The sequence below is a fragment of the Mauremys mutica genome, chromosome 8, assembly GCF_020497125.1.
Source record: "Mauremys mutica isolate MM-2020 ecotype Southern chromosome 8, ASM2049712v1, whole genome shotgun sequence".
In the NCBI taxonomy this organism is placed as follows: Eukaryota; Metazoa; Chordata; order Testudines; family Geoemydidae; genus Mauremys; species Mauremys mutica.
The window spans coordinates 54,781,419-54,809,273 of NC_059079.1; the positions used below are offsets into that span (position 1 = coordinate 54,781,419).

The 27,855-nt window shown below is 46.2% G+C and overlaps 2 protein-coding genes across 4 annotated transcripts in view; one reads left to right on the top strand and one right to left on the bottom strand.

The window, feature by feature from the left end:
- Positions 1–568: 568 nt before the first annotated feature.
- On the bottom strand, positions 569–27,653 carry TSEN15 (tRNA splicing endonuclease subunit 15). Of its 2 annotated transcripts, none has more exons than XM_045028755.1 (4): positions 19,365–19,515; positions 16,799–16,880; positions 14,983–15,118; positions 569–1,008 (listed from the first exon to the last, which is right to left on the bottom strand). In XM_045028755.1, exons 1-4 carry the CDS (start codon positions 19,464–19,466, stop codon positions 804–806), a joined length of 525 nt encoding a protein of 174 aa, XP_044884690.1. In that variant the 5' UTR covers positions 19,467–19,515; the 3' UTR covers positions 569–803. The 2 variants fall into 2 exon arrangements, with proteins under 2 accessions (XP_044884690.1, XP_044884691.1); XM_045028756.1 differs by lacking the exon at positions 19,365–19,515 and adding an exon at positions 27,611–27,653 and having other exon boundaries at positions 582–1,008.
- COLGALT2 (collagen beta(1-O)galactosyltransferase 2) overlaps positions 25,601–27,855 on the top strand; it is a 97,930-nt gene continuing 95,675 nt past the window's right edge. Inside the window, exon 1 of one of the 2 annotated variants that reach the window (XM_045028753.1) lies at positions 25,601–25,908. In XM_045028753.1, the coding sequence (XP_044884688.1) occupies positions 25,679–25,908 (230 nt within the window). In that variant the 5' untranslated portion in view covers positions 25,601–25,678. Of the gene's footprint in view, positions 25,909–26,761; positions 26,865–27,855 lie in introns of those variants that run through there. The other variant, XM_045028754.1, reaches the window with a different exon arrangement.

Below are 27,855 nucleotides of genomic sequence, written 5' to 3' on the forward strand. Positions count from 1 at the left end.
CCTATTTAGTGTTGTGGGCTGCATCCAGTAATGGCCCTGAGGATGTCACATGGGCTGCAGCTCTGTTCTGACTGGGCTGCAGGTTGAGAACCACTATCTTGGGCTTTAATCACGGGACCATGTCTCTTTCTAGTAGCCTTAGGAATTATCATAGTCATTATAGTGATGTCATTTTTCTAGTTGCAAAACATTTAAACCAAAAGAAAATATTCCTTGACAAAACCTACTCTATTTTGCTCTAAATATAGCAGTAAGAGGCCGTAAGGAGAGCAGTAAGGAGTAGGCGAAATTTATATTTTAAATGCTCTTGGTGCCATGAGTAGGACAAACCACTGTCTTTTTAACTTATGCAGAAGTGTGTGTTTGAAGACCTTCACTCCAACCACACTACACTAAAGAACAGCTTATTTTATTTAAATATTTACCTTTAAAACTTATGCCATAAGTCTGACTCTGTTCAGTCTTTATATCGCCGCAAATGTAGGTGTGTTTGTGAAGGAGGGACAAACTTTGAAAACTTCTGCTTCTCCAAAAAAAAAAAAAAAAAAAGAGGAGGAGGAAGGAGTAACATGCCTTGTCAATAATATGTTAACTATTTACTTGTATAAAAGTCAGGTCCTTGAAACATATTACATACCATTTTATTTTGAAGCATGCTGCAGAAATCTCAGTTCTCCAGAGCAAGTGAAGATTTGCAAAGCAGCAGTTAAGCCATTGTACCTTTTAATTTACATACACAAATTACTGAATTTGTTTAGATTTGAAAATAAGGGGCCAAGAAACAGTTCATCTTTGTCTTAAAGTCATCTCAAAAGCTTCCTTCTTTTCTTTCTCCACTGTTTATTGTCCATGTCTTCAGTATCATCCGGAGGATCTGGCATTATGAAACCATCTGTCAGCTTATAATAGACTACTGTGGAATCTGACTCAACTATAGCCAGGATAACTGACAGTGGGGAATCCGTTTCATCTTGTGGAATACATGCTTTCTGCATGATCTCTCTGAGCCTGAAAGAAAGGTAGTCAGTTAGGAATCTATTCACAATCATTTCAACATAGCATCAAACTAAAACTGCAATATCACTTATTTCCCAGGATTTATAGGGTTGAGGACATCCCAGCCAGTAAACCGTGAACACTTCTGCTGTCCAGTGGATTCTGTACCTTTAAAGGACCTTCCCACAGATGCACTGCAGTGGCAATACTGCTTATTGCCTAATGGATACCACCATCCTGCTTAGAGAACCCATTTCTCCCTGCAGCAGAAAGCAGGAAAGAGGAACAGTGGGAACAAAGCATTACATTTTCAACATAGTGTTCTCTCTCTTACCAGCTATGCTTAGGCTTTTCTGTTTACAAAGTTTTCAGAGCCTACAGTATTTCAAAAAAAAGAACAGGAGTATTTGTGGCACCTTAGAGACTAACACATTTATTTGAGCATAAGCTTTTGTGGGCTACAGCCCACTTCATCGGATGCATAGACTGGAACATATAGTGAGGAGATATATATATATATATATGCTCAAATAAATTTGTTAGTCTCTAAGGTGCCACAAGTACTCCTGTTCTTTTTGCGGATACAGACTAACACGGCTGCTACTCTGAAACCTATAGTATTTCATTTAACTTATCCTTAAAGTTGCTAGAGCCATGATCCATTATAAACAATAATTTTTATGTTGTAAAGCACGTGACTATTTGCCTTCAGTACACACGCATGTTCAACACCATGATTAGCATTAGTTCAGGGTAAGCGATAAAGTCCTATGATCCGGTCCCACTAGTCAGCCCTGTTAGGCGTTAAGATTTCTGGAGTTAAAGAAATGCATTTAAATGTCTGAAGAAAAGTTAGCCTTCATTTTGATTTTAAAATTCTCCACTTGCACAGACCCCTGCTGGAACTGGATTCATCAATATATTAACAGGTAGTGCCCTGACTTATATACAGTACAGTATACACCAGCTGACTACATTGCCACCTTATCAACCATTTATAGTATGGTAGCCCCAAGGGGCCCGATCCACGATTGGGGGCCAAATTGTGGAAGACACGGTACACAAACGAGACAGCCCCTGAAAACTTCCAATCTAAATAGACGTGATGAACGAAGTATGAAATGGAGCATTATCTCCATCTTACACATGGGTGAACTGAGGCACAGAGCAATTGAGTGAGTCTGTGACAGAGCCAGAAAATGAAGTCAGATCTCCTGCCACCCAACCCAGTCCGTTATCCTCAAAGGTAGCTTCCAGGGAGAGGATGACAAATAGTTAACTAACACTAGCTGTCGTCTACTTTCTGCTTCCTATTTTTTAAAGCCAGGAAAACACACAGAGAAGAAATGCCTCCATCTCAGATCATTTTAGGAATAATATGTTGACTATTTACTTGTCTACTAATTGAATCAAGGGGCCCCGGAGGTTGGGAGGTGGGGAGAGGTCATTTTAGGATCCAAAAATCACAGCACAAATCTACAGGGCTCTAAGAGAAATGATTTAGTCCAACAGAGTCGAGGATGTTAAGAGCGGTGACATGTACCAGGTAAGAGTGCATAATGGCTTAAATCAGCAGTTCTCAAAATGTGGATCAGGACCCCAAAGTGTGTCACAACCCTCTTTGCAATGAAGTTTGAGAACCCCTGGCTTAAATGACTGATGTGGCAACATCTGTATATGACATCACTGAAAACCATCTTGTTTTCTAATAAGCCTTGTGTGGAGAGTTTGTCCATGATATTGCTACAGAACCAGTCCCTACAGTATGCATACGCCCCCATCACTTGATGTACCTTTGAGTCCCCTCCTCCCCCAAGAGATGTAGATCCTGCAAGTCAGACACTGGCTCAAAATGAATGTTTCCAAATGCACCTGTTCTCAAGCTCTAATTATCTCCCTCCACCCCATTTGAAAGATTAGAGGATCACAGAGGAATCAAATGGGAAGTGGCAGAGGATAAAGCAGCAGCCTGGAAGCCTAAATGATATTTTAAGCACATGATCTTCCCAGTGCTCTATTAGCACTCTCAGAGTTTTGCAGAAATCAGTCACACTTCAGTTTCACTAAAGAAGAAAAACAAAGATTTCCTTGCAGGTTTTATGGTTGGGCCCCACGCACAGAAGGTGTCATGCAAAGGGAGGCCTGCCAGCCATTTCACACAGCAAAGACATTTAAATGATCATAAGCCATATTTTCACACCCCTGTGTTACTACAGATGCTGCTGGTGGCAAAGCAGAGATCAGCTACGCAAGGAGATGCTGTGTGTGTAGGGCAGAAGGGGACTGCCTCCAAAATGCTTAAAGATCAAACACCTTAAATGAGCTCTCCTCCTACCTCTATATGTTAGTACTATTTTGATTGCCAAGTGGTTTTCAGTTTGGGCTCTCCCTGCCAGGGTCCATGGTGGTGCAGCTGTACATCACTGGCCCAGGGACACCAGCTAAAGTGCCGATGTCAAGCACAGTTCAGCATGTAGGGGGAAAATACCCACCCCTCACTCCAGATTGAATTGCTCATTTTTTTTAACCTAGAGGGAGCTCAATTATGATTTGAAGTGGGTTGGAGCATGCGGAAATAGGGTCCACTACAAGCGACACCTTCAGAACTGCAGGGTTCTACTCTTCTCTAGCCTTCCACACTGTGATGAGCAATTTTCCATACGACACACCAAACGGCCGTAGGGAGGGGTGACAAGTGCCCTTTTCACAGAAGCACACTGAATAATAAAAAGTGTGTGAGTGAAGAGTGTTCTAGAGTTAAGGAAGGATTCTATGGGGTCTCCCTGGCATCTGCAACACTATAATTTTGCACATAACAGCAAGTGTCCCATTCTCTCATCTTTGCTGCAGACATGTGCCCTAAAAGTAGTGCACAACTCTGGAAACTGCCCTGCCAATTAAGAATTCAACAGCAGGTCAGAAGGTAGACAGAGGCCTGGTCTGCACTACAGAGTTAGGTGGACAGAAGGCAGCCTACATCAACCTATGTAACTGTCCCACTATGCCAACCTGCATGAGAGACATAGAGTCAATGTTGATGTGGTTAGGTCAATGCAGTGTAGACATCAACTGTTACTGGCTTTCAGAAGCCATCCCCCAATGCCCCACACTTGACAGTACAGTCAGTACAAGTGCTCCTGGTGATGACGCGCACCGCCCACACAAGGAGTGTAGTGTGGACATGCAAAAGCAATTTAACTAGTGCGGTGGCTGTATGCTCACAGAACTTAGGTTAACATAGTTTGGTAGTGCCCAGAGTCCTGTTAGAGAAACACCAGCCGATGCAGGATGGTGGTAGTGCCCATCTGGCTGCAAGAGGGATTTCAAGACCCATGAAATTTAAACTCATACTCATTTTAAGAGTAGCCCTGGGACTAGATTGAAGCATGTGCTGTTGGTTGGAGGGGTCTTTACTTACTTCCAAACACAGAAGGAGCTCCTTACTGTTTATTCTTGAGTAGCCTGAATCATTTAAAATTAGACTAGACAATCCATGGGCTTGTCACCATCTAACTCCTTAGGGAGAATATTTCTCTTCCTAATAGGCCTTAGCGTTAGCATTTCCCCCCGATTGTCTAAGACCCCCTTTGCTCAATTTCATGACATTTTCAGCAACTGGGCCATTCTTTAACACAATCAATATTACCAGACAAACCATTTTCAATCATGGCTTAAGATGCTCCAGGGGGACCCATCATTGGAACACGTAATTTTTCTAATGCAGACAGGGCCAAAGGAGCCTGTTGAATCTTGTGGAAAATACAGTGTATAGCAACTAGATGTGATGCAATGCAATGCAATGCACTGTTGGAGATTATCTGGAGGAGAACTTTTAAAAGGAATAAGTCCCTGGAACTCAGGAAGTCTGCGGACGCATGTGTTTCCTGTTTCCCTTCAAGGCATCATTGTTGGGATCACATACAGCATTTTGATTAAGTTCCTTTGCAGCCATGGTCAATCATAAGAGCAGGTAGGAAGATAATTAGACTGCAATAGCTGTTTATCTAGATTTGCACTGTGAATTTGATGTACATCAGATCTGCAATGAACAAAGAGACTGATAAACACTGCGCTATTTTTAAAAAAAATAATATAGATACAACAAAGAGGATTTTCTACTTCAAAAGGATCATTGGCCCTAAGTAAAGAAATGCCAAGAACTGACGCAGCCCCTCTCCAGATGTCCTCTCTGCATTTTGGCCTTCTGAAATATTACTAGATATTTGTCTGCCAGATCTGGCAGAGCTAATAATCCTTCACTTCAATAACTTAAGATAGCAGTATGAACTAGTACACTTATTCAAAGAACACGACTACAGCTTAGATAATAGAAAAAGGCAAACCACTATCTCCTGTTAAGGTTTCACTGCTATGAGGGGTTTCTGCTCCCATAAACATCTCTAACTGAAACCACTTGTATACAGATGGCCTTTTCTTCTAGGAAAAGTAGAATATTAGCAGCATGGGGAATAAAGGAGCTCAATTATCCACAGCAGAGCCTATGGTGGTGCAGGCTTCCCCCCCATAGGTCTTCCAATGTGCCTCCAACTTCACTTGAAAAACCACATACCAGATTGAAAGCATAGCTCTGTACCTGTATCCAGTTGATTCTCGACTCCTGCAGGGAAGAGTCACAGATTTTAATGCTAGAAAGGTCCATTATCATAATCTATTCAGACCTTTTGCACAGTACAGGCCAGAGAACGTCTCCCAGGAACTTCATGGGGAGGTGTGTGTGGGGGGGGAACTGTTTCCCATATTTGCACTTTGCTTATTTCCCGAGTCCTCCTCCTCTGACGGAAAGAGCAAAAAGTGGTCCCAACTTAATTTTCTCTTAATAGCCAGAAATGGTTCTTCCCCAGGGATTGTTGACAGGTGCTCAAGATGTAGCCTGACCTCTCTCCAGGGCCTGGTAACATTAAACAGTTCTTGAAGAATGGAGAATTAAATTCTAGTGTATTACCCCCGCTTTACCCCATCAGAACAGTTCCAACTGCCTCCATTCCTCAACATTCTCAGCAGCAGCGACCAGTCTTGTGAAGTCCTGAGCAGCCTCAAACGTTGTTCCCAGTGAGACTGAAGGAAACCGAGGATGCTCAGCTCCCAAACTTCAAAGCTAATGGTTTAATTCCTTAGCGCTGAATCCTGCATTGCTTATTCGGGTACCCCAAGAAATGATCCATCCTCCAGGACCAACAGGGACCAGAATGTTGACTACTCTGTTTTAATCTGAACCAGTGCTAGAAGGCTGTCTTCATTTTCACTGTATTCCTGATTCCCCCTTTCTCATGCATCAGTCATCATGCAGCCTCTGTGTTACAATATCCAGTCTTTCCATCTTTACTGATCAACTGAGTATACATCAGTATCAATGGTACAATGCTGATGGCATGCACCGTGTATAGATGGTCATTACCTACAGCTATTTCTCCTCATTGTTATCTTCTTCAAAGGACATAAGAGTTAACAGACCCTGTGCACTGGGCTTCAGTCTTCAGATGTCCTGGCTGTTTTGGACCAAACTCTCCTCCCAAAAATAAAGCTCACCTAGTTCTAGGACACACAAGTTACTTGCATAATGACAAATGTTGCAAAGGAACACAGAGATTCCAACTCATTAAAGTTAACGTAACAGTCTGACAGAAGTTGTAAGCCAATCACCTCTCTTCAATATAATCTACTACCAGATTTCAATAAAATGTAGCCAAAAGTGCAGAGCCAAGAGAGCTGTGGTTAACCTGCAGTAAGAGGGGGTTTGAATTGTTTGCTCTTTATGAGCAACTTTAGCCAGTGATTGTTGTCATCACTATTGACATGTCAGCATTAAAAGCTCCAACATCAGGCTTGTACACCACACTTAACTCACGATGGGGACATCCTGTGATGGTTTTTGAATAAGTCAGAATCATAGATCATGACTTCTGTTTTGCTCTGCAGCATGCATTGTCCTAATAAACGCCACTTACTAGATTAGTGAATGCTGTCTTGTAAATGAAGCAAATACACAATAGCAAAATCATTGCAGTGTTTTACCCCATCTTGCCAAAATGAAATCCTGCACTACAATACATAATTAACTTGGTGCCTGAGGCTCCAGAATAGCCCTGTTCATCCAGAGGTTCAGCGACAACAGATACCCTTACACATGCCACCTCCAAGGGATTCATGCCAGTGGCTGCCTAGTAAAACTGAAAGGCAGTTGGAGCCCCAAGAGAGCTTACAGAACAATCAAGCATTTGTGCTGCTGGGAGCACAGTGAGAAATCTGCTGAGCTAAAATATCCTGCAAGCTTTTAAAAAAAAAAAAAATAAAGAAAAGTTATTGAATGTTGAACAGAGGCTGCTAAGGTTTGGGGTTTCACCAGCAACAGATCTCCATCTTCAACAGAAGCACTGGGATGGGGAAAATCCAGGGACAGAAAAACTAGGAGAAACTGAAGCACTGCAAGAGTGAAGATGTACTGAAAATTCACTCTAATGCAAATAATCCCACAAAGCAATAAAGATAATCCCCCAAATGACCTCAGTGTTTCTTGTAAAAGAGGTGTTTCCCCTCTTCTTAGATTTAAGGGACCAAATTTTCAGGGTAACTTGAACTCTGCTTTTAAAATTCATGCCTGTGACTTTGCATGCTCACAGCAAACCAGAGCCTGCTCCTATTGAGGTCAGCATGACCAGAAATAGGCCCTAAATTTGCACACAAAACCCCTATCCAAGTATACTTTCGATCTACTTTGTACAAGATTAATTGGATTTCATCATGAAAAAGATATTGCTATACAAAATACCACATTTAACAGTTTACATTTCTAAACCACCTACCCCAGCAGAGGATCTTAGGGTATGTCTACGCTGCAGTTAAACACCCATGACCGGTCCATGTCCCCTGACTTAGGCTAAGGAGCTGTTTAATTGTGGTGTAGATGTTCGGGCTTAGGTTGCAGCCCGAGTTCTAGGATCCTGTGAGGTGGGAGGGTCCCAGAGCTTGGGCTGAAGTACAGACATACCCTTAAAGGGCTTTGAACTAAGCCCAAACACCTGTGAACTAGATATTCTCTCCATTTTATAGAACCATCAAATGAGGTTACATGGCAGACACAGGAGTACTACCCAGATCTCAATTCCCAATCATGAATTATAGCCAATAGGCCATACTCCCCTGCTTAACTGTTTACCCAAAACAACACTCAAGCTGCAACCCAGTCCTTTGATCACTAACCAGTAAGTACCCAAAATAAAGAGACACCATTGATTTTTTTTTCAATTCCACACGTGTGTGAAAATATTTTACCTACTGTCATTACAAGTAAGAGACAAAATCCTCATCACTAAGGTTAGACAAAGTATTTCCCCAGCTCGTGTATGTGACAGCACTTTGCATTCAGCACCGTTTCTGTCGTGTGGGTCTTTCACACACTAGGAAAACACGGTAGTAAAATCACAAATAGCAGGAGAGGCTCACGTGTCATCACACAACAGATACTAGTCTCTTCATTTAACGCACTTTGGAATATTCATAGAATGACAATAATGGGCATGATTCTGAACAGAAGGGGCAGGTATAATGCCTGAGACTATTTTGAAACTCATTTAATGCTAATTAGATTTCAAGTTACCAGTGTCCGTCTGGAGGGCAGGGTGGAGTGTGCATGCTCTCTCTTTTGGAGGGGGAGGGCCAGAGAAAGAAGCAGTAGACTCCAGGCAACTGAAGAATTGCCTAGCTGCCCAAGCCATATTCAGGGAAATCCTCAAAAGAGCAGGACAGATCTTACAGGAATCTGGACATGGGCAACCAGTGCAACAAGACAGAGAGGGAGGTGAAGATAAACTTTATTTCTATTAAATTCTCTTTGCAAAAAATGTCTGAAAAGCAAAGACAAAACACTGAGTGCTGTGAGCAGTTTGTAATAAATGGTACAGGGCTCCAGTTAGCTGAAATGAGCCATAACCTTTCCATGCCATGAAAGCTGAAGGTTTTGAATCTATCCTTTATAGCGCCTGGATGAATAATTCAGCAGAAGCTTGACCAAACTGAACAGCTTCCTCCCCCTCCAAGCATGTGAAGAGGCAAGTCAGGGCTGGAGAATGAATGTATGTTAGTCTCTGTGCACAGAAATCAGCACTTCACCCAAACTTGTGCTGGAAACAAGAGTCCCCTTACTCACGACAACCAACGGAAAAGTTCTCTACAGTATTGCAGTCAGTGCAGCAGAGCATCCAGCCAGGCAAGCAAGTATTACGCCAAACACTGCTCCCAGATGACTGCCCTGAAACCGGAGAGATGGATAGACCTTGGGCCAGTGTGTGTATGAAAAGTCAGCCCTTCCAGTCCCAGGGACTATGCCCTTGATCCAGCTTTGGCTTTCAAATTTGGGTAAAATGACGCAACAGAGGAAGGTTAAATTCACATGATAAAAATATTCACTGTCCTTATTACACACAAATAAAAAGTCACTCTCCTTATTTTGGCGCAGGATCCAGCAGGGGAGTCTACAAGTCTGTTTTTAACATTTAATATTTAAGACTAATTGACCTCAGAAACATCCCTCTCTTCATCTAGTTATTTCTTAGAGTTCTGCAAACTGTATTAGACTAAAGCAACTTAATTGACTTGTGTTCAAAGTGGTATAAATAGTAATTACTGACTTGTTAAAAATAAGTTTCTATTTGGATGCTAACTAATTTACCAGTTTTTTCAGGCAGTTTAACATTTGAAGTAGCTTTAGTTATAATATATGCCTTTTTAAGAATAATCTTACAAGTGAGCAATTTGCAACTAATTGTCAGTAGTTCCTCCAGCCACTAGTATCAATTACAGTTGTTCAATTTCACAAGGTAAAAGTGAACCAGAAAAATGAGCGCTATTGTTTCTAGGCAAAAATTGGTACAGCTCACTAGAAGAAAACATGTTGCCTAATTACAAATTAGACAAATGTTTAAAAGGGACATCAACCCACTTCTAGCCCCCAAACTTATGTCAACAGACTATTTGTGCAAAAGACCAATAAACACTTTTAAAATTTTTTTGTCAAAACATAAAGTTATGTTTAATCAAATAAACCCTCCTCTGCTTGAAACCCAAACAGTGCGATACTAACAACCTGAGAGTGAAACTGGCTTCATTGATTTTCACGGTCCAAGATTATATGTAAAAAGTTAACCAAGGGAAGTGACAAATCACTTTTAATAATAAAAGGCTTGTTCAGTTATAGATGTGTTAGTCACCTTAAAAAATAACATTCTATAAAGTCTGAAAAAAAATCAGAGCTTTTAACAATACCCACAAGATTCAGGCACCAGTCCTGCAAACACTTACACTCATGCCAGTAGTTTCATTGACTTCACTGGAACTATCTGTGCTTAAATGATTTACTGGGCTGGGGCCTTAATTATGGAACACTTTAAGAAAATAAGAACGGCCATACAACTCTATCTTGATATAACACAGTCCTCAGGAGCCAAAAATCCCTACTGCATTATAGGTGAAACCCCGTTCTATCGGGGTAGCGGTGGCAGGGCGCAAGCGGTGATTTAAAGTGCCCGGGGCTCCGGCCGTGGGGAGCCCTGGGCCCTTTAAATCGCTACCCGAGCCCCGCTGCTGGAGCCCCGGGGTAGTGGCGGCAGGGCTCCGATGGTGATTTAAAGGGCTCTGAGCCCTTTAAAGTGCCGCCAGAGCCCCAGGGTAGCAGCGGCAGGGCTCCAGGGGTGATTTAAAGAGCTCCGGGCTCCAGCTGCTGCGGGGAGCCCAGTCCCTTTAAATCGCCGCCCAAGCCCCGCTGCCACAGCTCCGGGGTACCACAGGACTCTTTGTCGCTTTTTACAGATGACAGTTAGTAGTCCTGCAATTTCACATGTGAGTTCGTTCAGAACTCTTAGGTGAATACCATCTGGTCCTGGTGACTTATTACTGTTTATCAATTTGTTTCAAAACCTCTTCTAATGACACCTCAATCTGGGACAGTTCCTCAGACTTGTCACCTAAAAAGAACGGCTCAGGTTTGGGAATCTCCCTCACATCCTCAACCATGAAGAGCGATGCAAAGAGTTCATTTAGTTTTTCTGCAATGGCCTTATTGTCCTTGAGTGCTCCTTTATCATCTCGATCATCCAGGGGCCCCACTGGTTGTTTAGCAGGCTTCCTGCTTCTGACGTACTTACATTTTTTGCTATTACTTTTTGAGTCGTTGACTAGCTGTTCTTCAAATTCTTTTTTGGCCTTCCTAATTATATTTTTACACTTCATTTGCCAGAGTTTATGCTCCTTTCTATTTTCCTCACTAGGATTTAACTTCCACCTTTTAAAGGATGACTTTTTGTCTCTCACTGCTTCTTTTACTTTGTTGTTTAGCCACAGTGGCTCTTTTTTGGTTCTCCTACTATGTTTTTTAATTTGGGGTATACATTTAAGTTGAGCCTCTATTATGGTGTCTTTAAAAAGTTTCCATACAGCTTGCAAGGATTTTACTTTTGGTGCTGTACCTTTTAATTTCTGTTTAACTAACCTCATTTTTGTGTAGTTCCCCTTTCTGAAATTAAATGCTACAGTGTTGGGCCGCTGTGGTGTTTTCCCTGCCACAGGGATGTTAAATTTAATATGACAAGTAGACGCTCAAGACGTAGTACGCTGGTGGACACAGCTGTCTGTCTGCGATAAATAGGGAACATGGCAGAGCCAAGGGACCACGTGGGCTAAAATCCACAGGTTCTTCTCAGATACATAAACAAGACTGATCTTTCCTACTATTGTGCAAATCACTGTTCAATTCAGCAGGGCCAAAAACAGGCTCTCCAATACAGCCCCAAGTCTTCTCCGTTTGTGTAATAAGATTAGCTTTTGAAATGCAGTAAATTTGATTAGATCCCACTTCCACCGAAGTCAATAGTTTTGCCACTGATTCAACAGGAGTAGTATTGAGCTCTTTAAGTCATTGGGTTCCATGCAGTTATAGGAAGGTCTACCTGTGGCCTTAGTTTCTAAGGAGTATTGCTTTACGTTGTGAAAGGATTTCAATTAACACCATAAACTTGATAACATGAGATAATGAAGTCCTCTAAAATTCAGTATCAAAAGCCCAAAACAAGGTTTAAGATGCTGCTCAAAATTTTAGCTTAAAAAAATCCAATTTTATCATTCATGTTATTTCTTTTGCTAGTGACTCCCACTGCACCTTCAACATGGCTCCTTTAAAGACTCACTCCTCCAGTGACTGAGTCAGCCAAAGAAGCTGCTCTGTGCCTAAACATCTGCAGATGCAGAGCTGCTTTGGCCACTGGCAAGTACCTTTTCAAGTGGCTTTGAGAGGGAGGTCACCACTCCAGCAACCCCTACCTGCTCCAAGACCTGATTCTTATAGATTAAGTGAATATCAGCCATTTGCTACCTTATTTTTATTTAGCTTATGATTTCCAGGCTCAGTTAGCTATCGTGCCAGTACATTTTAATCAACAATTTAAACCATAGTTTCAACACTAACACAAGACAATGTTAGCTCATTAAACTGACAGTCAGAACAAGGGATCAGCATTATTGCAACCTGCTGCATTTCCAACCGGCTCTACAATTCACTTTATTGTTTTGCTTCCTGATCTACTTAAAAGGGCAGTGTACTTAGAGTGAGTCAGCAGACTTAAAGGGGCAGTGTGCGTCTTTCACTCACCCACGGTGTATGTCTCTGTCTTGCTCTGCCGTGCTGTCTCCCCTCCCTCCATTTTTGCTGCCTTGTAGAGTGTGAGGCTACGTTAACAACAATGTGTTAACCCTTGAGGGCTCAGCCAAGTGCTAGTTGATCATTTAGCAGCAAGGCATTCCCTGGGAAATATCCCTCCCTCTTCCACCCTCTGACTCCACCTCCTCAACCAAGCTTCACAATCATCATTACTGTATATCCATACCATTCTCCTGCCAGATATCAGCAATGGCTATTAAACCAGCATTAGGGACAGGCATATGCACGGCTTTAATGGAGTCATCTGTAAGTGGAGAACTGTATTCAGCCAGAACATATTTTAGTGACAACGTACTCTATATATTTACTCAATAGCAAAAGCTGGTCACAAACTGTACTTTCAATCAATGTAATGCATTGACTCTAACAGTCAACCATCCTTCCAGTAAAAGATTTCATCCACGCTGATGCCAGAAAAAGAGCAAACAGTGCCACCACAGTACAAACAAATTCAGAGAGTCCATGAATGAAAAGTCCGATGGGATACAAAGATGGGTTACAAATGTTGTGCTGTATCTCCCTGCAATAAAATACATGTTAGGACACAGAATTGCTGGCACCTGCCCACCCACAGGGAGGAAAAGGTTTCCACTTCCAGTAGAAACCCACCAACATGTAGGAAACAAGAGGCAGCATGTAGAAACAACTACAGTGAGAGAAGCCAATATCCTAGTTTGCTACCCAACTACCCACATCCATTTTGGATCTATCTCCTACCCCAAAACCGTGAGAAAAATCCCTCCCCACGGAAAATGGTAAACACCTTCACAAGAAGCCGAACAGTAGCAAATACTTTGTCTCCCAGCTTTTCTTTCAATAGCTTTGTGATTATACAGCAGAGCAGTGTCATACCATCTGACGATACCGTTTTGTGATATTTCTTTTAAAAACCATATCCATAATAGCCAAATGATTGGTTTGTTGAATAGTAATTGAAAAATCTTATTTTTACAACTAGAAAACTTCCAACCTCATAAGTAGTTGCCATAGTACAGATTTCCTGCCACAGATTTATTGCTGCTGAAGAGATACCCACAGGATAACATACTACACATTTACTATTGGGATGCAAGGTTGTTTGCTTCAGACAAGTCTGTCATCTATAAAAATCACTGGAATATGTAAATATGCCAAAAAAGACATTCACAGAGCATGCATATCAATGAAGTTCACTGTACATCAAGTGCAATTAACTCTGTGATCTGTTAGCAGCTCCCCTGATATCACAGTAATAAATGACCAAAGTGACAATTAGCACCCTGCAAATCTGAGGATATCCACTTTATATCCGTGGACCATGTATGCAGATCAGATGCAGATACAAATTTTGTATCCATGCAGGGCTTTAGATAAACAGTTCCTTAGAGGTGTCATAGGATAGGATATCAGGCATGGGAGGCAGAAGAAGAGAAAGAAGATAGCCATTATCAGATGGGGAAGAATACTGTACATTTTACCTAACCATTAGAACACACCCAAAATGTAAAAAAAGTTAGATCTGAACAGAATTTCTTTTTAAAGTAACCCTGAAAACACTTTCCATTACAAAACCCAAGTGCTTTTCTAATTACATCTTTCTTGATTCTCCTTCCTTGAGCACCACAAGAAATTGTACGTATAGCTGTGAAAGTAAGGGTTTATAGAGCACTTTCCTAGATAGGTCTAATGCAAAAGCATAGCTCTGAAAACGCAGTTATATATAACTGTTTTCAGCCTGTAGAAGAATATTTTCAGATAGACAGTGGCCAAGATTATATTTAAATTTTAAAAAAATACAGAGTCCATTCCTGTGATTCAATAACTAACAAAAAGCATTTTTCATCATCTTCAAGGTACTTCAAAAGAATTATCCATATAAACTCCATTAGAGGTGATCACCATGAATACTTCAGATAGGTCTATAAACAGTACAAAACATTTTTTGAATGGACACACAGCCTATTGCTGTTGAAATCGTTACATTGCAGGGTTATGATTTCAAGGGAGGAAAAGGCAAAAGAAACTGATCAGGCTAAAGGAAAAAAATCCTAGTCTCATAATGTTCCTAATACTAGAAATAACTCAGCTTAGGTGTTCAAATTTGTTTTTCCTCTGCCCCCCCTTTCTTTTTTTTGGGGGGCGGGGGGGAGGTTGTCTTTTTGTTTGGCAGAGAATGTTTTTCTAAAGCTTTATAAGAGTTATCAGCTGCTCTATCAATATTTACATCCTCTTTTTTTCTTTCTGGTAATTCAGCACCAAATACTCTGGGATCACTTGCTCACCTCTGATGAGTGAATGACATGTGGACAGGTGTTGGCACCACAACCTGTAAATTCTCAGCTTCTCTCTCACGCCCACGGAGACAAACGAGCTGGAGTTCTGCTAGTCCAACGCATGTCACATCATGCCAGTTTTTAGCTGAAAATAAAAGAGAGGGACCAAAGCACAACACACAAGTCTCTCTCTGGTTGCATCATAAAGGAGGGTATACATTTGGGAAGAAAGACAACTGATTGTGGTCTTTATTTTTCCCCTTATGTAAAGCATCAGCGTCAACTTCTGCTGGCACTGGTGGGTGCTCGACTCCCTCTGCCCCCGGCTCTGCCCTGACTCCACCCCTGCCCCACCCCCATTCCAACCCCTTCCCCAAAGTCCCCGCCCCAACTCCACCCCCTCCCTGCCCCTATTGGACTCCTTCCCCAAATCCCCGCCCTGGTCCCGCCTCCTCCCCTGAGCGCACCATGTTCCCGCTCCTCCCCACCAGAGCTTGTTATGCCGCGAAACAGCTGTTTTGCGGCGGCAAGCATTGGGAGCTGGAAGGAGAAGCGGGGACGCGGCACACTCAAGGGAGGAGGCGGAGGTGAAGTGAGGCGGGGAGGGGAGCTTGGCTGCCAGTGGGTGCAGAGCACCCACTAATTTTTCCCCGTGGGTGCTCCAGCCACAGAGCAGGCACCTATGATGCAAATTTTTCCCAGTCAAGTGCCAACTATCAGTTTGTGAACAATTCTTTAATAAAACAGTCACAGGGGATTAAAGGCCAGGTCCTCAGCTGCAGCGGTTCTCAACCTTTCCAGGCTACTGTACCCCTTTCAGGAGTCAGAGTTGTCTTGCATAACCCAAGTTTCACCTCACTTAAAAACTCAGGTTTCGGCTTCAGCCGCACATGGTGGGTATCTGGCTTCAGCTTTCTGCCCTGGGCTCCACCATGTCTAACACTGGCCCTGGCAACTCCATTAAAACGAACTTGCCACAGTTTGAGAACTGCTGATGTAGTATATAGAACAGTAACAAATCATTGTCTGTATGAAATTTTAGTTTATACTGACTTTGCTAGTGCTTTTTATGTAGCCTGTTGTAAAATTAGGTAAACATCTAAATGAGCTGATGTACCCCATAGAAGATCTCTGCGTACCCCCAGGGGTATGCATTCCCCTGGTTGAGAACCACTGCTCTGCTGGGGTAAATCAGCATAGCTCTGCTGACTTCAGCAGTACTATGATGGGAGCCAGAACCTCCTCTGGTGTAACTCAAGTATTTGTTTTTCAAAGACAAAAAAAAAATCCATGCATCTCTTTTCACAGTTCTCTTTAGTGTAAGATTTTAACCTGGTATCAACCCAAATGTGAAAAATATTAAGATACTGAGAAAGTGGCTGATAACAGCTAGAATACTGATAACACTGCACACCTCAATCCCTTCAGGCAGGGAAATAAAGCTAAAAAATGTTTATTCAGGATTGCTGTAATTGCATTAATACAATAGCATTCACTCAAACAATGATCAATCATTTGCTTTGGAGGGATATAATTAATGATGGCAGGTCTGTACAAACTCATGGGCCATTTTCCTCAATACCTGAAACAACCAGCCTTAAACAAATGTTGCAATAGTCTTAATATCCCAGCTGATGGCCTGTGTGTGACCCACTCACACGCACCTTGTTCAGTGTAGCTGATTACTGTGCTAAATTTTGGGATACCCAGAGCATGGAATGGGTGCTAGTAGCACGTAGGTCTTCAAAAATCAGAGTACATGTGTTAGTTTATTTGATGTCCCAGATTGCTCAGCCTTGCAAGAAAAATACTTTCATTGATTTACCTTCTAAAAGATCCAAGTAAACTAAGAACGCAGCATATACTTGAGTGCTGTCTGCCACATCCAATGACATCATCTCCGTGAGCTGAAACCAACATGAACAGCAATCAAGGAATGCAGAGCAGAAGCCAAATTGGTACAGATACATAAAACCTTTTGAAAGAGCATGAGAAAGTATGGAGCCTGTTTAAAGAACTGCTACTAAGATTCAGAAAGATTAAACACCAATAAATATACTGACCTCTTAAAATATTTTAAAGTTATATTTCCACTTGGCCCAGATAAAAAGGTATTAAAATAATCTTGACTGTTTCTGGAACAGAGCTGTTTTTGTGGAGAAAGATTCTGCGTTTCATCTGTGTCTGCTACAGTATATAAACATGGACATACTGAGTCAGACCAGTGGTCCATCTGGCCCAGTATCCTGTTTTCTGACAGTGCCATATGCTTCAGCAGGGCAATTATTGAGTGGTTCATCCCCTATCGTCCAGTCTCATCTTCTGGCTGTCAGAGGTTTAGGGACACCCAGAGCATAGGGATGCATCCCCAACCATCTTGCCTTTAATGGCCCTATCCTCCAAGAATTTATCTCTTTCTTTTTTGAATCCAGTTATACTTCTGACCTTCAGAACATTCCCTGTGCAGGCTGTACAAAGAAATACTTCCTTATGTTTATTTTAAACCTGCTGCCTATTAATTTCACTGGGAGACCCTGGTTCTTATGTTACACGAAGGAGTAAATAACATGCTAATACTCCTCAACAGCTCTGATTATAAAATGTAAGATAAGGTCTCTCCATATGATAAACTCTTAAGAGTATTATATTAAAAATCACATTAATCCATCAAGTTCCTCTTCCAACAAAGAGACTTAACAGTTTTGACTATTCCAAGGAGGAGTAATAGTAACAGGAGACTCATTATTTATATAGCTCTGTTGGTGTGCATGGGGCCTATGGTGCTTTACAGACATCCAAGACTACAAATGTCAGTGTCCTAAGGAATTTACAATCAGTGCTTTTCAGAGCAGAAATTATGCTCTTTTAAAAAGTTTCCTGTGAAACCCCATTCAAATGAATAATATACAAATAAGTAATGAAAGCAGATCAGATAAGGGGAGCATAAAATCTCGCTGTCTACCTAGTCATGCTATCATCTCTGTTTGTCTGTCTAGACTCTAGGTCAGGGGTGGGCAAACTACAGCCCGTGGGCAAAATCTGGCCCTCCTTGAGCTCCTGCTGGGGCTTACTGCGCTCCAGCTGGGAAGCAGGGTCAGAGGGCGCTCCACACAGCTCCTGGAAGCAGTGGCATGGCCTCCCTCCGGCTCCTATGCATAGGGGCAGCCAGGGGACTCCAGCTCTGCACACTACCCCCACCCCAAGCACTGCCCCCGCAGCTTCCATTGGCCATATACTGCAGCCAATGGGAGCTGCAGGGCTGCGGCAGCGCAGAACCGCCTGGCCGCACCTCCACGTAGGAGCCAGAGCGGGGACATGCCACTGCTTCTGGGAGCCGCTTGAGGTAAGCGCCGCCCAGAGCCTGCACCCCTGAGCCACCCCTCCGCGCCCCAGCCCTGATCCCCCTCCTGCCCTCCAAACCCCTTGGTTCCAGCCCAGAGCACCCTCCTATACCCCAAACTCCTCAGCCCCACCCCAGAGTCCACATCCCCAGCCAGAGCCCTTATCCCACCCCGCATCCAACGCCTCTTCCCACACCCTGAACTCCTAATTTCTGGCCCCAGCCCAGAGCCCGCACTCCCAACCAGAGCCCTCACCCCCTCTCACACCCCAACCCCAATTTTGTGAGCATTCATGGCCTGCCATACAATTTCTATTCCCAGATGTGGCCACCCCTGCTCTAGGTTTTGATCTTATTGCTCAGGGTTTGACACATTATTGCAGCTGGGTACTCCTTTTCTCCTTCCTCCCTAAAGAAAGGTAGCTCAGGAGTTGTTTTTTGTTTATTTCCTCGATGTGTTTGTTTCAATGGTGAGGCTGAGAGTGAGAAAAAAGATTAGCGGTGAAAAGCTACCATAGGGCACTGAGATCGAAACTGTCAGCTTGAAAGATTCCTTCAAGAACTCAAGCAAAACTTCTTGGGAAATTTGCAGAAACCCTCTATTCAATCTTCTTTTCAAATAAGGCTTTCAGCAGCCTAAGATAAATTAGCCGGTACATGTGAGGCAAGGTTCGCGCTAAAGGTGTTATTTAAATAAGTGAAGATGTCTTCTTTTATTTTGCATTGTCTTGGCTATAGACCTCAACTGTCAAACCATAAATACGCAACCGTGACCCCAGTAACTCAGTTACCGAGGAGGAGCGGGGGGAGCCTGGGTCTGGGTCTGCTGGGCCACGCGGGATCCCGCTGTCAGCAGCCGGGGGAGCCCCCAGTGCGGACAGCTCCGCTCTCCATCAGGCGGGGGCCGGGCCATGCAGCCCCGCCGAGCCACCCGGCTGCGCTGGGGGCTTGTGTGGCCCCCCCGCGGCGGGACCCGGACACCCCAAGCCCGGCTGCACAGCGGGGCCCGCTCCTGCCCCGGGCCGCAGGGAGCAGCCCGACCCCCACCCACCTTAGGGTGAGTCGCCATCCAGTTGCCGCAGGGCGACCCCCGGGCCTCCGGCTCCCGCCGGCTCGGGGCAGTGCCCGGAGCCGCGCAGCCCGGCTCGTCCATGCGGCTCCCGCGTGCAGCGCGGCTTCGCTCCGGGCGGAGCACTGCACTAAATGCTCCGGCCGGGGACAAGCCAGCGCGCGCTATAGTTCCGCCTGGGTTGCTGCAGACCCCCTGTTTCCCGGCCGTGTCCCCACAGTGCCCAGCTGCTCCTGTGGAGCCTGTGAGCCAGGCAAGCTCAGGACACGCTGCACCCGGATGCCAGTTCTGGAATCAGGTGTGCAGCTGCCCTAGGGTTGCCAACCCTCCAGATTTGTCCTGGAGTCTCCAGGAATTAAAAATTAATCTTTAATTAAAGAGTATGTCATGTGATGAAACCTCCAGGAATCTGTCCTACCAAAATTGCCAACCCTAAGTTGCCCTGTCCCATCAGAGCTGTCACTCTTTGCATCTGTCCCTGTCCACCCATCCCTCTCCCCCCCCCTTTAGCCACCCACCTCTTCCTCTCTCTCCATCCCAATGTCTATCCCAGGGGTGGGCTGGGTGAGGAAATTGCATTCAGCTCCATGAATGTGGGGTTGGGTGCGGGAGAGAGTGCGGGATGCAGCAGGGGGTGAGGTGTGCCAGAAGGGGCTCAGGGCAGGGGGTTGGGGTGCGGGGTGTGGCAGGGGGCTCAGGGCAGGGGGTTGGGGTGCAGACTCCAGCCCCATGCCACTTACCTGAAGCGGCTCTGGGGTGGCAGTGGTGCGCAGCAGTGCTAAGACAGGCTCCCTGCCTGCCCTGGCCCTGTGCCATGCCTCTCCTGGAAGCGGCCAGCACCACATCCCTGTGGTCCCTGTGGAAGAGGGAAGTAGAGGGTTCCGCATGCTGCCCTTGCCTGTGGGTATCTCTCCCGAAGCTCTCATTGGCCACAGTTCCCCATTCCTGGCCAATAGGAGCTGCGGGAGTTGGTGCTTGCAGGTGAGGGCACTGCACAAAGCCCTCTGTCTCCCCAGGGGCAACAGGGACGTGTTGCCCGCCGCTTCTGGGAGGGGCGTGGGTCTCACAGTGCCACGGGAAAGGCAATCCCACAGGCCAGATCCAAAGCCCTGACAGGCTGGATCTGTCCTGCGGGCCGTAGTTTGGCCACCCCTGGTCTATTCCCTTTCTGTCCCATCTCATCGCAGTGCTTACCACACAAATAAACTGTGGGTGACATTAAATAAATGCCACAAACCAAGAGAGAAATGTATGACATACCATGAAATGCAGCAAGCAAACACCACTATGGATAGGTGGGAAGAGGAGGATTACGGGAATTGAGAGGGAGAAGGAGGTGGAGGAAAGGATGAGGGGAATGGAGGGAGGGTCTATATAATACTAGTTATATAATTGTGTTTTACACGTTCAGTTGCCATACAAATATTCACCAATCATTTTTCACTACGGCCATGTAAAGTAGTATGGGACCTAAGGGTGTGTGGAAGGAGTGGTGATGAAGGGAAGTGGGGAATGGAGGAGGATGGTGGTTGAGGGGAGGAGATAGAGAAATTCAAGGTAAAGGAGGAAGTGAATGAGAGAGAAGCAGTGACACAGAAAGGAGGACAGGAGTACTTGTGGCACCTTAAAGACTAACAAATTTATTTTAGCATGAGCTTTCGTGAGCTACAGCTCACTTCTTCGGATGCATAGAATGGAACACACAGACAGGAGATATTTATACATACAGAGAACATACATACATACATACATGCTAAAATAAATTTGTTAGTCTTTAAGGTGCCACAAGTACTCCTGTTCTTTTTGCGGATACAGACTAACACGGCTGCTACTCTGAAACCTGACAGAAAGGAGGGGAAGAAATAAAAAGAAACAAAAGGTGAAGAAAGGAAAAAAAGCAAGAGCGAGGAGGTCAAAGTGGACAGGAGAAGAAATGCTGAAGGAAAAAAAGAGGAAGAGAGGCTAAATTGAGGGAGGATGATGGCAGAAGAGTTGGTAAGATGAAAAGAGAAAATAAGTAAAGACAAAACCCTGACAATGTTCATAATAACAATTAGAATGAAAACATCACTGGGAAAGAGAGATTATATGGATAGAAAATATAAAGCGAGGGAAGGATGAGGAAGGAAGAATCTGAATAAGGCAATTTGATATATTTTATTAATTTATTTAAAGTTTGTATAATCTGTGTAGATTCAAATTATATATATATATATATATATATATATATATATATAATCACTGATTCTCTATGTGAATGTGGCTTCTACAGTCCAATGCACGCCCGTGCGGGTGAGGGTGTGCCAGAAGGAGCTCAGGGCAGGGGGTTGGGGTGCGGGGTGCGGCAGGGGGCTCAGGGCAGGGGGTTGGGGGCTCAGGGCAGGGGGTTGGGGTGCAGAAGGGGTGTGGGGTGTGGCAGGGGGCTCAGGACAGGGGGTTGGGGTGCAGGCTCCAGCCCCATGCTGCTTACCTGCTCTCTATTTCCTCTTGGGAGAGAGTAATCTCTATTACTATGGTGCCCACCCTGCATTAGCTCAGCTGTGCTGGCTCTGTGTTAAGTGGGCAGAGTCAAGATTCCCCCCACTCAGTGGAGCAGGAGGGAACACCAGGTGCTCAAGGCTTTATCTTGAGAAGGGCTTAGTACCTGTAATGTCTATTCATTTCTGTGGGAGCTGTGAGTACAATGGGCCCAGATCCACAATCTCACACAGTACACTCTGGAATGAACACACACAGGAAAATGATAAGAGACAAAAATGCCCTAGCATCTGTAGGTGAACACCCTTCACAAAGCAATCACTCCATAACCAACCTATCAGTCTTCATCCTCAAAGGAAGCCTGCCCAACACTTTCAAAAGACAAGCCTGGGATCTTAAATTCATAACTTTACTAAAAATCAATCTTAATAAAGACACTGGGTTTATGGTTTATTACAACAGTCTGGAACCCAGTAACCCCCCTTTCAGTCCGATGACTACAGGGGTGTTAATGGTCAACTTCACCTTGAGTGTCCCTTAGAATACATGCTAACTACTTACGCTAAACTATCTGTTCAATCTCACTTTGAGTATCTTTCCCTGACCTGAAGAAGAGCTCCATGTAAGATCGAAGGCTTGTCTCTCTCACCAAGAGAAGTTGGTCCAAAAAAAGATATTACTTCAGCTACCTTGTCTCTCAGATCCACAAAATTGTTTAGGCTCCTAGCTTCTGTTTAGGAGCCTAGATATCTTTGTGGATCTGGGCATAGGCTCCTATTAAGATCATGGTCCCCAAATATAAATTGTTACAGTGGGTGTTGTGTGGTGGTGGTGTTAAACTGTAATCTGTTGCATTGATGGCAGGGCCGTCTCCAGGCACCAGCATTCCAAGCTGGTGCTTGGGGCGGCAATCTGCAAGGGGCGGCAGTCCCCCTTGATTTGCCCTAAGCAGTGCGCCGAATAGCCGCCGTGGGCGGGCGGGCGGGCGGGGGGGGGGGCAGTCTGTGTGCCCTTAGGGCGGCAGGCGCGTTTCTGCGGTGGTGGCAATTCGGCAGCAGCTTCTATGTTTAGCTGTCCGGGGCGGCTTCAGCTAAACATAGAAGCTGCCGCCGAATTGCCGTGGCCACGGAAACACGCCTGCCGCTCTAAGGGCACAGGGACTGCCCCCTCCCCCCGCTGCGGCAATTCGGCGCGCTGCTTGGGGTGGCGAAAATTGTAGAGCCGGCCCTGACTGATGGTCCTTTCAGGACCATTCATTGGAATATTTCTGGAGAGGGTGAGTTAATGAAATGCAGTGAATATTTTAGCGTCTTAGATAATTTCCAATTTGGATAATTGCATTCTGCTGATCTAAATGTCCTCCTGCAGTTTGTTTTAGATACAGTATATTAGCTGATTTCATTTGGATATCCTGAGACATCTATTTGTAAAACACTTTGTACAAAAGTGCAAAATAACTTCCTTTCCTCAGTTGCTATGAAGTATGGCTGTGGAATGTGAATCAGCTACTGCCTTCTATCCCAGAGATAGCACAGGTACGTGGAGTAAGAGAACCCTGTGTACCTATTGAGGCCCTGGTGATAGGCAGGCGCAAGCCCACCCACTTCTAAGCCTCCCCCAATCCCCAGCCTAAGGGAAGAGCCACTGTACTCAGGCAACAAAAGATTATTGGGGGGGACAACAAAGGAAAAATCAGGGACAGGAGTGGCGAAAGCAGGGATCCAGAGGAGGACAGAGAGCAGAGAACCACGAACAGCGCCCACTGCTCCTCAAAGGCATCCAGGGAGCCGGTGCACACAGTCCAGAGGAACTCTGCCCAGAGATGTGACTTAACCCACAGTTGCAGAGCACCTCCCTGTCCAGCTTCCTCTTCCTGGTATGGTGGACAGCCACCTGGGCCCGCACCAGGAAGAGGTTGGTGAGGAGGTTTCGTGACTTTGTGGGGCCACTGATGGGGTGTGCATAGATCAGGAAGTGCAGGGAAAAGTGCAGCCAGAACTTAAGAAGAAGGTTCTGGAGGAGCTGGAAAAGGGGCTGCAACATAGCGCATTCGATGTCGGCGTGTGCCACAGTCTCCCTCTTGCCACAGAAGGGGCAGGTGTTGCGGGAGGTGGTGAACTGCTCCGGGTAGACGCCCATGCTTACTGCTCCATGAAGGAGCTGCCAGAAAATATCCCCAGTGCGCCATGGGACCAGGGTGGAATATGGATTGGCCCACTGGGGTTCCTCGCCCTCCATGGGTAGTAGGAGGTCCCACCACTTGGTGTCAGGATGGGATACAAGGGTGAGGAAGTGAAAGGTGTGGAGCATGAGAGTGTATAGCTGTTTCCTAGGCGTGGTCCAGAGGTGGACCAGTTGCATGTCACGCAGACGGCTCAGGTGGTGCATAGGGAGTGGCAGAGAGGCTCACCGGGCAGAGGCCCAAAGGTAAACTCTGGAGAGTCAGGAGTGAGGGATGGGCGGGGAGCACCCTCCCAAGGATCCACTTCAGGAAAGCCTGGAGGTGGGTGGTAAGGCTGCCATCACCTCCTGAAGTATATGATAGGGGACTATATGATGGGGGAAATGAGGAGTAGAGAGCCCCATGTGCCAGCTGAGTGCCAGGAGATCCATCCAGCCCTTCTGGTCATAATCCAGGAGGTCTCGGATCTTGGTGGTACCAACCAGGACCAATCTCTGGCACACCGAGAGGGACTCTGCCACCTGCACACCAAAATGGAGGTTGTGTTGCATAGGTTCTGCAAGGAAGTCCTCCCCCTTGGTGGTTGCTGTGGACCTGGTCACTGAGACTAGCTGCCAGGTCCTGAATAGAAAAGACCTGAAAAGACTGGCATCTTGGAGAGGTCTCAGAGGAGACCTCTTGGATTGAGATAGAAGAGTTGCTGGTCGTATCGGAGGAAGGTGTGCACCAGTGCACTCCACACCGGACTACCGGCACCATAAAGGAGCCTCTGAGGGCCTGGAGGTGGAAGACATGGAGCTGACTGTGGAGTCAGAGCAGGCCCTCCTGTCCACTCTCCTCCAGGGGGAAGAGATCCCTGTGTCTCTGTTTTAATTGTGTAAGGTTCTTTGGGATGAAAGGTGCAAAATGTTTCTTTTAAATGTTTAAATGGTTGGGTTGGTGTTTCCTTTGTTAAACCGATCTCTTAGCCTTTGCCATGCCACAGGCCCAAACTCTGCAAAGCATTTCAGTGGGATTTAAACTGTGTGGAAGGGGAGCCTATGTTATAAAACACAGAGTGCAGTTATAACATAACAATGGTTAAGTATAAAGGCTGGATACAGACACTCCTTTGCACCACTTTCTCTGAAGTCGTCATGACTTTTGAGTGCACAAGAAACATGGGGATCGGGCACTTGATGACAGCCTTGCAAAATTCTGTTTGCCCAGCTCAGGGGGCTTTGGTTTCTTTTCTTTTTTTGGACTGGCTCATAAACGATTCGATTTTGTCCTAATCGTCATGGTAACCCCGGGCGAATAGATTTCGGGGCTTGGTACAAATATTCACGACTCGCTTGGGAAGCTGCTGTGTGGGGTTGTTCAGGAGCCCGAGGGGGAGCGGAGGGGACAGAGCACAGAAAAAGGAGGCTTGAGTTGCTCAGAGGCGATGGGCTGGGCTGTGCTGCTTGACCCGGGACGGCTGGAACCAGAGGGAGGTGAGCACACGGGCGTGGCGCGTGTGCAGCCCCAGCCCCCTCTCCATCCCGTTCAGCCTGCCCACCGCGAGGACCTGCCGTGCAGTCCCCCGCCAGCCCCAGTAGCGAGGCTCGGCTGCCTGCAGGCTGGCGGCTTCTCCCGGGACTTCACGCTCCGGAACATGGCTGCGCTGCCCGCGCTCCGGCTGCTGCTGTGCTGCTTGCTGGGGGCGAGCAGCGGGGCCAGCTTCCCCGCGGAGCCGCCGGCGGGCTCGGCCCCCTTGCCGGAGTCGCCTCTGCAGAAGCCCACCGTCTTCATCGCCATCCTGGCCAGGAACGCTGCCCACGCGCTGCCCCACTGCCTCGGCTGCCTCGAGCGGCTGCGCTACCCCAAGAGCCGGCTGGCCATCTGGTAAGGCGCGGGGCCGGGCGCGGGGCCGGGCGGGGGAGCCGATGGCCCTGGCCCGGGCCAGCGGGAGCAGAGCGGAGGACGCGCTGCTTTGTGCGGGAGAAAAGTTTCTGGGCAGCTGCCCTCAGGAACAGGCAGCGTCTGTCTGGCCCGTGCGGGGCGGGGGAGAGGTCCGGACGGCAGCGAAAGGGGGAAGTAGTGCAGAGGCTAAGAGGGAAGGGGGCAGGTTCGGGTGGGGGGCAGGACAGAGCCTGGGGGGGTGCAGGTTAGGGGGGAGTGCAGAGGTCAGGAGGGGTGCAGGTCACGGGACAGTGCAGAGGTCAGTAAAGGTGGCAGATTAAGGGGGGCAATGGAGAGATCAGGAGGGTGTGTGCTGAGGGGTTAAGGGGGAAGAGGTTGGCAGTGCATAGGCTGAACTGGGGGCGCAGGTAAAGGGGGGACTGCAGAGGTCAGGAGAGGGGGCAGGTTGGGGGCAGTGCAGAGGTCAGGAGGGGTGCAGGTTACGGGACAGTGCAGAGGTCAGGAGGGGTGCAGGTTACGGGACAGTGCAGAGGTCAGTAGAGGGGGCAGAGCAGAGGTCAGGAGGGGTGTAGGTTAGGGGGGGCAGTGGAGAAGTTGGGAGGGGGTGCAGGTTAAGGGGGGGCAGTGCAGAAGCCAGGAGCATAATGATAATAAAGCAAGGGAACTAGTAACCTGCTGCCTCCAGTGCTGCAGGGATTGAGGGCAGTGATTTTCAAGCTTTTTTCATTTGCAGGCCTCTACAATATTTCAAATGGAGGTGCAGCCCCCTTTGGAAGTCTTAGCCTTAGTGTGCAGAGACCCAGGGGTCCAGGGACCACAGGTTGAAAACCACTGATCTAGGGCAAGGTGTCTTTGTCTTGCTGAACATGTGAGGGCTCCCTGCGTTTCAGGACTCCTGATACACTGAGCAAGAGGCACTGCACCTCTTCAGGCAAGAGGTATCAGCCAGGAGCTTCTCTGTGATCCTTTTCTGTGCTGTGATTTCCTAGCCCTAGCTGTTCTACTGGAAATGAGGCTCTTTCCCTACTGCAGTGGTTGGGATCAGGATGAGAGCAAAGCTTTGCCTAACCCTTTGTGTTCTTAGCTGTAAACTTTCCCTGGAGCTACTGCTTCCTATGGAGAAAGGGATTTCTTGGAAGGAGCTGACAGCGTGGCTCAGACTCTCGGGGTAACTCCGCCCCATCCATGCTAAGAGGGGAGGGCTCCAAAATTAATCTCCTTCTCTGCAACCTCCCCACATGGCTTGATACATTAAACCAGGAGCAGATGTCCACTAGCCTCTCCGGAGGAGAGCAGTACATGCATCCCAAACTATGGAATGTTGTATTGGCTATAAAGGCCATGAACACACTGGAGGTAGATAGGCAATGATGTGTTTGGGAGGGCAGGGCAAGGCACATAAAGCGAAGCAGGGATTACAGCTCATGTTTTAACAGCCAAGAAAAACTTTGACTGAAACCACAGTTTTGTTGCAAAATTGCAGGTTTTGATGGAACTTTGCCCACCTGCAAGCTTGATTGTTGGGGAAAATGCTTGATTCCTACGCAAAAATCCAGTCCTGGGGCCAAAACGAAAAACCAGTCTTTGTAGAGACAAATTTCTATTATATTATTTCCATTATTATACAGATTGAACTGCTGTACTTCAGTTATTAGCAAGGGTGAAAGTAACTTAAAGGACTTACCAGTACTCCAGAGTCCTGAGGAGAGGGAGGGGCCTCAACTGGAAGAGGCGTGGCCTCTTGGATGAGGCGGGGCCTTTAAATCCCAGGCACTTTAAATCAGGATTTAAAGGGGCTGGGGCTGGGGTAGCAGCAGCGGGGAGCCCCGGGCCCTTTAAATCACCCTCAGAGCTACCAGCTGCAGAGGCGGCTGGGAGTCCATGGGGTGATTTAAAGGGCCTGGGGCTCCAGCTGCTGCTACTGGAGTG

Coding starts and splice junctions, on each gene's coding strand:
- TSEN15 (XM_045028755.1), bottom strand. CDS start 19,466: ATGGACGAGCCGGGCTGCGCGGCTCCGGGCACTGCCCCGAGCCGGCGG. Junction 16,881..19,364: donor GGATGGCGACTCACCCTAAG/GTGGGTGGGGGT, acceptor TGTTGGTTTCAG/CTCACGGAGATGATGTCATT. Junction 15,119..16,798: donor TTACTTGGATCTTTTAGAAG/GTAAATCAATGA, acceptor TTTTATTTTCAG/CTAAAAACTGGCATGATGTG.